This window comes from Lemur catta, chromosome 14 (genome assembly GCF_020740605.2).
Source record: "Lemur catta isolate mLemCat1 chromosome 14, mLemCat1.pri, whole genome shotgun sequence".
NCBI lineage: Eukaryota > Metazoa > Chordata > Mammalia > Primates > Lemuridae > Lemur > Lemur catta.
The window spans coordinates 56,207,339-56,217,529 of NC_059141.1; the positions used below are offsets into that span (position 1 = coordinate 56,207,339).

The window sequence follows — 10,191 nt, forward strand, 5'->3', positions numbered from 1 at the left end:
CTTTTCTTTCCTAGGAACCTTTCCATTCCCATAAAACAACGCAATTCTGAGGTGGGAGAGGGGAGGGAGTTTGCATGCAATGCTACAAGAATTTACTTAGTTTTGTAATAATGGCCACCGTTTCTAGGCTTTTATTAGGTGCCAGGATCGTGCTAAGAGACGTATGAACTCATGAATCCTTGTATCAATCCTGGGAGGTAGATATTATTATCTCTTTTGTAAAGGTAAAGAAACTGAGGCACAGAGAGACTAATAGTCTTTCCCAAGTCACACAGCTGGTGTCAGAGCCAGGATTGCAGTCCAGGCCACCCAACTCCAAAATCATGCTCTGAATCACCGCATCGCACCATGTAAGACAACATGGGGATTATGGGGATTAAAGTTGAGTACTCTGGGGTCTTGCTCTGCGGGGAGCCACAGTCTGGGAAGCTCAAGAGATCTTGTACCCCCCGAACCCTACTCAGAAACCGGTTGTTGATGCAGAGAACTCATGATGACCATATCTGGAATTTGGGCCCTTCATATATTTTGACCAGTTGTTCCCAAAGGTTCTTAATCAGTGGTTCATATCAGAAACACCTAGGAGCTTTTCTAAAACCACAAGCCCTTGGCACTAGCCCTGACCTGAATCACAATTTCTACAGGTGGAGCATAGGTATGTGTATATTTTTAAAAGGTTCTCAGGTGACTTGGTTAAGAAACACGGCTAAAAGCTAATGTACAACTTAGAAATTCCAATATTTCGGCATCCAACTGTATCTCCCAGCCTGCCTCTACACCCCAGTTCTTCAGAACCTGATGTTTCATTCAAAGCATATGGTCACCCCATTGGACATCATCCAGCTTTAGATTCTGAGCCCCCCCCCCCAATCCTAAGGATAGCAAAGGCTGGTCATGAGCTCCATTAACACTGAGGTCCTCAACCCCTGGGCCACTGCCCGGTGCCAGTCCATGTCCTGTTAGGAAACGGGCTGCACATTACTGCCTGAGTTCCGCACCACCCTCCCCACTCCCCCCACCCCCACCCCCCACCCCTGGTCTGTGGAAAATTTGTCTTCCACAAAACCAGTCCCTTGTGCCAAAAAGGTTGGGGACTGCTGCATTAACACACTGAGAAAATTCAGCTCCACTGCCACACACTTATGATGGGAAATTATGTTTTCTGTTTGCTGAAAGTCACAGACTCAAGCTGGAGTTTTGGATCAGCAGTTTTCACTCATGCAAGTGTTCTTCTTGGTTGAGGTTAGCCCAAGGATTGATGAGGGCCCAGTGAAGAGAATGTGGAATACAGTTCATCTTAAAGAGGATCATTGTGTACAGTTGTACAAGATGTGCGCTGCACAAAGGCATCAGGCTGAGGAGGCAACTGGGAGCTGAAACTCAGCCTGCACACCGCTTACCATGCCATGGGCCCCTGGCTTGGGGGACCTTTTTGTACTGTATGTGTCATGGAGGCCCTGCGCTACAACTCTCCTAACCTCTACCTCCCAAAGCCCCATTAGGCCCAGAGATGCAGCCCCACAAGAGACTGTAAGGTACATGCCACCCTTGTCATTTTCAACTTCTTATGCTCCCAACTCCCTCCCATACAAGCACCAGGGAGAAGCCAAAGTCTTCATAAAAATCACATTTTATTGATCAGTTTTATTCAAAATTATAAAAATAGATATAAATAAAAATAGCAGAAAATAGTTATTAAATATTCAGTGTACAGGAGTGGTCCTCACCCCACCCAGTGAGGATTGGATGAACGAGGCTGAAAGGTGAAAAGGGATAACTGGCCAAGAAAGGAACATCTGTGCGACAATGAAACTGAGCCATTTAAGTGCTGGTCACAGGTCATGCCCCAGAATAATATGTTCACAGGCATCATCACGTGCGGGACCTGAGGCTCTGAGAGTGACGCAGAACCTCTCCAGACAGACCATCCTGTATGGCATCACAGTTCATACAGTTTAGGGAAATCTCTAGACTTGCAATCAGACAGCAGCTCTTACTCACACTCATACTCACAGCCCGGGCACAAGTGTGCAAAGGTACACATATACATAATGTTTCCTGACACATTCGTACAATGTCAGAGCCTATCCCTCAAGTCATTAGTGTCTCTGCTCCCCAAACTGCTGTTCCCACGTTGGTCAAGCTCCCCCAAGAGACCTCAGCTGTTACACTTCCTAATTGGGAAATTATTCATTTCTCAACAATGGGCCTCATGAATGCCCATTGTTGGGGGAGCTGACTGTCCTTCCACCCATGCACAAGAGATGCCATTTTTAGCTCCTGAAGGCTTTAGTCTAGAAAAAGACAAACGACTGGTCGATACCATCCTGAGTCAGGACCCTCCCTCCATCCTGGCCAGGGGGGTCTGGGCGGCCAGCACCCAAGCCTGTGTCTGATGATAAAGCAGTTGCCGCTCGCCCTGGCGGGCAGCACAAACAAAACCATCTCTGCAGAGCCTGTCTTCCCAGTCTCTTCTTACAGCTGATGGAGATGACCCTGCTGCAAAAATGACGGTCAGCGAGGGAGTAGGTGGTGCCTGTTTCCTCCCTCGGCGCCCTGGGGGCCCTCAGAGGCTGTTCTCTTCCCCAGTGTGAGCGCGGATCCAGGGCAGGAATCGTGAGACCCTTGTGTAGACACCCGGCTTGTCCTTCAAAGCACACCCACGGCCCCAGCTCACAATCCCAGTCAGAGTCAGGCGGCCTTGGGTGGAGCAGACGAGGGGGCCCCCTGAGTCTCCCTGGAAAACCAAAGACACAAAACAATGAGCCCTGGGACAAGTGAGGAGAGGGCCTTCTGATTCCACCACCCAACCATGCCTGAGAGAGAGGGGAGAGTTTCCTAGAGTCAAAGTCCTCAGTGGCTCCCTGTTCCCCACCACATCAAGTTCAAAATCCTCTGCTGGCTTTCAAAGCCTGTCACCTGCCACTGTACCATCTACACTCCCAGACCCTGCTTGTCCTCCCCACTCTGGACATACCAGGCACACCAGGCTCCTTCAGCCTTTTGTATATTTCAACTGAAACACCCTCTTTTCTTCCCTCCACCTTCTCAAATCCCTATCGAGTCACATTCTCTTTAAAGCCTCCCCTCCCTGGCAATCTAGTTGGCACTCGCCTCCCTCTCTTAAACATCTGGTCATTTAAAATTCACACCACACCCTGAGCACTGAGCTATGTTGTCTTCTACTCTTTCCTCCTTCTATGGTCTTAGTCCCCCCAAGTCTGAAGTCCCCAGCCCAGAGCTGGGCTCATGACATTTGGCAAACAAATAAGAAGTCAGCTCCTGATTCTGGCTTCCTGGGGCTTTGAGTGAAGGGAGACTCCCCCATGCTGACAGGGATGAGCCCAGGAGCGCGGGGGAGATTTGGGGGTGACGCACAGAGACGCTCGGAATTCTCACCTGGCAGGAATCCGTTTCCCACTGTGGGTCAGCGGCACACAGCATTTTGGAAGTGACTTCAGAGCCATAGTAGTGGGGCTGCTGGCACTCCTGGTGGGAAATCAGCTTCACAACAGTCATTTTCAGCTGCTCTGGATAGATATAGTCGGCTAGGTGGAGGGAAACGGGAGGAGTTTGTGTTAAGATGTGTCTGTCCATTGGGACTCTCAGCGAGGGAGGGGAACAAAAGGTGTCTCTACCAGGGAAAGCCCTTGTTCCTTTCCACCCAAATCTGAGCCTTTACCCCACCGATAGCCCCTCGCCCCCATCTACTCACCCTTGTGACCCATCACTCCCTAAACAACACCCCCACTCCACCCTGGACCCATCTGCCGCCCCATAGAGCTCCCATCTCTGACTCCACAGTCCTCCCTTGATCATGCCAGGTGACAACACTCCCCCAGGACCCTTCAGGCAGCCCCAAATGTCACTTACTGTCATTCTCTTTTCCAAAGCCAGTGATCTCACAGCTTGTGCCGAAACGAGCATCACCATACATCGGGGGCAGGCAGATGGTCTGTACGGACCGGGATGGCTGCGCACACTGGCCCCCTCTGTCACGGATCTTCAGCAAGGCTAGGGGAGGAGAGAGGGTCAGAGGGGAAAGATTACCACCTAGTCAGGTGGTCCCCATGTCTCCCCTCCAAATGCTGAGGGAGTCTCCATGTCTATCCCTAGGTCAGTTCTGGTCAGAGGTCATCCAGGGAAGTCTGTTGGTAGCTTGTCACCTGGAGCCCCCCATGTCCCAAGGTCTTTGCTCCAGCTGCTGACAAAGGCTTGGACAGTCAGGGCTGCCACATACAGTTGTACAGGTTGTTTCCTGCAAAAAGCCCCTGCTGAAGTACCTGGGCTGAAATCCAGCCCAAGCCTCTCTTCTCCAAGTTCTGTATCCTGGTACCGACAGGGGCTGCACCCAACAGAGGAAGGAATGTCTTCTAATTCACATAAACAGGGCATTCCCAGCCCAAGCCATATACCCACGGGGCTGTCTCCACTCAGAAGAGGCTAGCTGTTTGGGGTATTCAGGGTCTCTACAGAGAGGCACCAGGCCCCTCATACACTCCACTCTGAACTCCTTTGTTGCATAAAGTAGGGGCTTCAAGTCCCCTGATAGCCTCAACCTCTTCTCGGGTCTCTCCTTGGAGCCCTCTCTCCCCAGGCCGCCATCATCATGGCGGTGAGGGTTTTCCACTCACCAATATCGTTATGGTGAGCAAGTGTGTCAGCACTATAGTCCTCGTGCAGGATGAGCTGTTCCACCTCAAACTTCATCTCCCCAGGCGTTTCGGAGTTAAGTCTTGACCGGCCCAGGTAGACGATGTAGTCCTCCGCCTTCCGTGGGTAATTACTGTAGGAGGTGACACCTGTCAGACAGCCTGTTCTCTTGAAATCCTGTCCCCTCCTCCTCCCCACCTTAGAAGCCTCTAAGCATGATTTGTCCCCAAGGCCATGGGACACATGGAGAGGGGCTGATGAGGGAGAGCTGAGGTGGAATCCTTTGCTGGGAAGGAGAAGGGGGTGGGGCAGGAAGGTCAGAGAGAAGAGACAGAGGAACGTACACGAAGCAGTGCGTGGCGCTGAGCACCCAGCAAGGGCTGATGAGGCTGCCTCCGCACAGATAGCCGACGGAGCCTCCCCGGTGCCTCCTGTAGATGGCTGCAAACCAGGGCTGGTTCTCAATGGTGGTGAATTCTCCCCCGACAATCTTAAAGCGGGGCCTCAGAGCCTTCTGGCCACACTGAAACCCTGATTGTTCTGGAGGAGAGTAGGGCTTTGTTCCTGGAGGATAAAAAAAAGGATGTCTTGACGAGGCAGGTAGGGTAATGCATCCCTCTCAGGCAGCATCCCTCCTCACCCCTCCTGTGATGGAATAAGGGGATATACGAGTTTGTCCCCTTCCACGCCACTGTCACAGGCAGGTCAGTGACACTCACCAACAGAGCAGTCAGGCACATTGCACTCTTGGACAACCTGCTTTAGGCCGACCTGCACGTAGCACCAGGGCCGCCTCTGGTTGTCTGGGTTCCTGGCAACACAGAGGGGTAGGGGTGTCATTCCAGCCCAGAAAGCCTTCCCCGCACCCTCCCCTCCAGGGAACACTCCACCAGAGGCCTCGCTTTTCTCATGCTATGACCTCTGGGAGCAGAAGGGGATGATAACAAGGGTTTCTGAGGCATGGGGAGGGCTCTTGGTCCTCGTTGCCCCCACCTCACCTGCAGTAATTGTGTTTCCCCAGGCCCAGCCGAAGGGCATCAGGTCTGTGGGCATGGTATGTTTGCAGAAAGACAGGGTTAGAGTTCCAGGCCAGGCAGGGTCGGCCCTGGATGTCGGTGTTGGCCTTTCCTCGGTAAGAGTGACCATTCCCCTGATAGCAGGTTTTTGCTGTATCTATGGAAGGACATGAGGACAAGAGAATATTAGAAAGAAGAAAGTTCAGATGGGCATTTTAGAGATTACATGATTTCAGACCTGGCGGAGAACACTGGAAAGGGTCTCCTGCCATCCCTATCTCACATTTGTGGAACCACTGCTTCATGAGAGAGAGAGAGTGTGTGTGTGTGTGTGTGTGTGTGTGTGTTTATCTTTGATTGTATATATCACACAGAGATGAGGATGTCACCCACCCCATCTCCAGCTCCTGATTCCCACCTGCTTTTGCATCCCACCCATCTCTCCCTGCCCCCAAATCTCTGGTGCCTCCACCTTCCCAGTTAGAGCCTGGATCTCCATACCTATCTCACAGTGCTCCCCTTGGAATTTCTTTGGGCAGCTGCATCGCCGAATGTTGGAGAAGTACTTGTAGGACACACATGTTCCTCCATTCAGACAGCCACAGTTCACTGGGGAGCACAAAGGTGGGATGAGCGAGGAGCTGGGGAGGAGAGGGGGTAGGGGGAGCCAGCCCTGCAGCAGGGGTCGGGGGTGCCCCTGAGGCTTTTCCAAGATGTCTGTGCAGGCAACTATTGTGCAAGGGGTGGATACTCACATGCATCAGACACTCGATGAAGTTCATGGCTGCCCTGGAAGAGATTGGGGGAGGGGTCACCAAAGGTCCCATGCTCCTGGGACTCCAGGATGAGGATAAACTGGCCAGGATCCCCAAACCCACCCTTCCCTCCAGCTGCCTCTCTCCTCACTCCGTTCATATCTAACTAGATCATGGGTTTCCAGCAGGGAGAAATGGATTGACTCAAACGAGTTTCACAGACCAGGTGCCCTCAGGCTGGGGCAGTCCCTGGGGCTTCTTCCTGCCTCGCCAGGAGTGCAAGCCCCTTGGTTCTAAGACCCCCCGCTGCCACACCTGTCCTATTTCCCCTGGAGAGGCTGGCCCTGCAGTTGAGGGAATCCGGAGGACTCCAGCTCCCTATGGAGCCCCTCCCCTCCCCTGGCGCCGTTCGGAGGTCCTGCAAGTCCCCTCCTGCGACGTAAGTCAGAACGGGGCAGCCACTCACTTTGGAGGCACTCGCGACCAGGACGCAGAGGAGCAGGCACGCCAGCAGGACTCTCATGGTGGCGAGGTTGGGGCTCTAGACAGCGGCTCTGCAAGGGAAAGAGAAGTCAGGGCAAGAAGCGGAGGAGCGAGGCGGCGGGTGGGGTGCGTTACTGCAGCTCTGGGGAGGAGCCCGCGGTGCCCGGGCTCCCAGCCCCGCCGCCCCTCCGCCCTGGGGGCTCTGGGCTCCCGGCGCAGCCGGGCCGGGCACCCGCAGGGGCACGCACGGAAGCGGAGCGGTGACTCGTGCAGCCGCCGTGCAGCCCCGGCAGCCCGAGGTCGGGGGAAGGGGGGCGCACCCGAGCCGGGCCGCCGCGCATCCCGCCCGGCCCCTAGGGCCGCCGGCACTCACCAGTGGCTGCGGCGGGAGGGCGCGGGCCGGCACTGCGTGGACAGGGTGGCACTAGGCCGGGCTCTGGGGCTCAAGTCTCTGCGCTGTGCTGCCGGCCGGCGACGCGGGCTCTATATCAGGACCCGCCCAGCCCCGGCCCCGCCCGCCCCGTCGCCGGCTCCACTCCCTTCCCTCCCCTTCCCCGCGGCCCCCAGTAACCTGGACCCCACGTGCTTCCGCAACTCTGACAAAGTTGGGGGGGGAGCAGCGCGATCCCAGCGGGGGGCGAACGGAGTCTGGATTGAGGGACAGAGAAGCAAGTCAATTCTGCGCCCTTCCTGCCATTCGCACGGCCGTGGGCCCCGCGCCAGCGCAGGGGACCGCTCCTTCCCCCGAATTGCAGAGAAGAGAGGACGCTCGGAGACTCCCTTCCCAGTCCAGCTCTGATTAGGACCTCCTTTGGGGTCCCCTAATCAGTTCTCCAACCTCTTCACCCTCGTCCCCCACCTGCCTAAGAGTGTGATTCAGACCCCTGGGTATAGGGGCCGCAGCTCACGAAGTTGTAAAGTTTCTTTGTTGATGTGAAAATTGTAGGTGACATAGGCTCCCTGAAACACAGACACAACAGCCTGCTAACAGGGGCTGCCTCTGTCCACAGCCAGGTCACCAAATACCACCAACACACCCGTGGGTAAGACAAAGCTGAGTTTATCACTTAGGTGGTAAGGGAGTTTGGTTGTGTTATCAGATGGGGAAAGGCAAGGACTGGTTTATTGAGAATTTGCAGTTTGGTTTAAAGTCAGTCTTCTAAAGTCGGCGATTGATAAGGATTGAATAAGGGTCATGATATGATATTGTAGGCTCATGGGAACAAAGTCCTAGGGCGCAAATTGTTGATGCTTCTTATTGAAGCCTTAATGGGTCTTAGGAAGTTCCTATGATGAACAATCCATAGTTTCCTGGTCAAAAATAAAGTTAATTATGAAGACAATGGAATAGTAAAGACTTATTATTGCAGACAGTGAACTGTGGAGGGGTAGGATGTTCTGTTCTCACCTCTTTGGAGTGGGGACTTGAGGACAAGATGAGAGGGAGATTTCTTTTTCACTGCATGTCCTTTTATACTGTTTACATTTTTAAAACACATCCCTGTGTCACCGATTCCAAAAAGATAATTATACATTTTAAAATGTATGTGCATTTAGTGTTCTACCTTCTCATACAGCCTTGTTTCTATTAAGATAAAAACAATTGTTTATCAAATAAAATTGGCCTCCAGAAAGACAGACCATGTGTAAATGATTCCACCTGCCCTACCTGTGTGAGGATGAGCACACACGTTTCTGTACACACACACACGTGTGCACGCACACATCCCATGGGCACAGTTGCAGGGGCACAGCAGGCACTCTGGTTCAGTCACCCCCATCTCTTTCTGCTAGTGTCAGGAACCAGGGTTGGGGTCACTTCAATGCCACCTGGCAGGACTGGCTCCCTTAACAGGAGGAAGGCGGCTGAGTTCCTGTAATTCATTAGAGGCCCAAGGTTTGGTCTCTTTCCCTGCCTAGGCCTGCAGCATTTTGCTGCCTTGCAAACCTGGACCTTGGGTCTGGGTCCACTTGAGAGGGGCAGAGGAAGGCAGAGAGAGCACCAGAGGGCAGAGAGGAGGAAGGTCCCTTTGTGCCACCCCAGCCAGAGGTCTCAGGGTGCCAGCCAGGGGCTGGGGAAAGTGCAAGTTAACCATCCAGCCTTAGGAACGCAAGTGACCCGTTGTCCTCTGGAGGGAGTTTTGCTGTGCCTGCTGACCTGCCAGCCTCCCAGGGGGCAGACTGAGTCAGAGGAGCTATAGGCCTCAGAGCTGGCCTTGCTACTTCCTCTAGAAGACTGTGGCCAGTTTTGTTTGAGTTTGAGAACTTATTAATTGTAAATAAACGTGATCAAAATGTAAACAGATATGTTGCAGCCTGAGGACTTACCCCGAAACTGCTAGGTTAGTTATCAGGAAATTCCCAGTGGCTGTCGTGATTCACGTTGCTCCCCCAGCAGCTCTCATGACTCCGGATTACTTGGCTGGAGGCTGTCATGCTGATTCTCCAGGGCAGGATGACTTCATTTCCTCCTGGACAGAGGCGAGGAGACCAGACCGTTATGCAGTGTGACACCCCTCCTCCCCCTCCTCCCCCCCCCCTCTTCCTCCCTCCTACCATCTCTTCACCTAGCTCCTCCCACTCTTCACAGAACTTCCTTAATCCACTGGTTGATCTTGGCGCTCTCTGAAATCTCTGTGACCATCTTTCGGGGCACCGTCTGTGCTAGACTTTCAGTTGCTTGAGGGCAAAGATCGCATCTTAATTATCTTTGTCTCTCCCTTAGCTTGGTACATGCCTTGTTCATGTAGGTGCTTTATTGTGACTGAATCAGTGAATGTGCCTTGTTCATGTAGGTGCTTTATTGTGACTGAATCAGTGAATGAGAAGGAAGAGAGAGCTTTGAGGTACCTTGGAAGTTTCCCTCCTCTGTCTTTTTTTTTCTTATCATAAAAATTAGTACCAGCTTGTACTATTTTTTCTAATGTATTTCTTTCTTGTGCTTAAAGGCACTTTGTTGTAAACCATTCCTCTTTAACCTCATAACTGCCTTGTGATGTAGACTGGGATGGTTGTTCCCATTTTACAGATGAGGAAAATGAGGTGGAGAGATGAAACGTAGTTGATGAATGACAAAGCCAGCACTAGAACCCAAGTCTTCTGATCCTTGTTCCTATGCTCTACACCTCACTGTCTCCGTGGAGACACAGCACTGTGCAAGAAGGACCAGGTAACATTAGATGTTCCAGCTCAGGGGAGCCCTCCTACAGACTTTGGAGACCTTCTAGAAACACCACTGAAACCATAGGTTCAGAGCTCCTAAAATGCCCTCCCTGTCACATAAG

General features: G+C 52.8%; 1 protein-coding gene across 2 annotated transcripts; it reads right to left on the bottom strand.

Moving 5' to 3' along the window:
- Positions 1–1,624: 1,624 nt before the first annotated feature.
- Positions 1,625–9,345, bottom strand: PLAU (plasminogen activator, urokinase). Of its 2 annotated transcripts, none has more exons than XM_045568952.1 (11): positions 9,236–9,345; positions 6,891–6,978; positions 6,425–6,458; positions 6,171–6,278; positions 5,652–5,826; positions 5,373–5,464; positions 4,998–5,217; positions 4,635–4,786; positions 3,874–4,014; positions 3,400–3,548; positions 1,625–2,737 (listed from the first exon to the last, which is right to left on the bottom strand). In XM_045568952.1, exons 2-11 carry the CDS (start codon positions 6,945–6,947, stop codon positions 2,567–2,569), a joined length of 1,299 nt encoding a protein of 432 aa, XP_045424908.1. In that variant the 5' UTR covers positions 6,948–6,978; positions 9,236–9,345; the 3' UTR covers positions 1,625–2,566. The 2 variants fall into 2 exon arrangements, with proteins under 2 accessions (XP_045424908.1, XP_045424907.1); XM_045568951.1 differs by lacking the exon at positions 9,236–9,345 and adding an exon at positions 7,281–7,399.
- Positions 9,346–10,191: the final 846 nt, after the last annotated feature.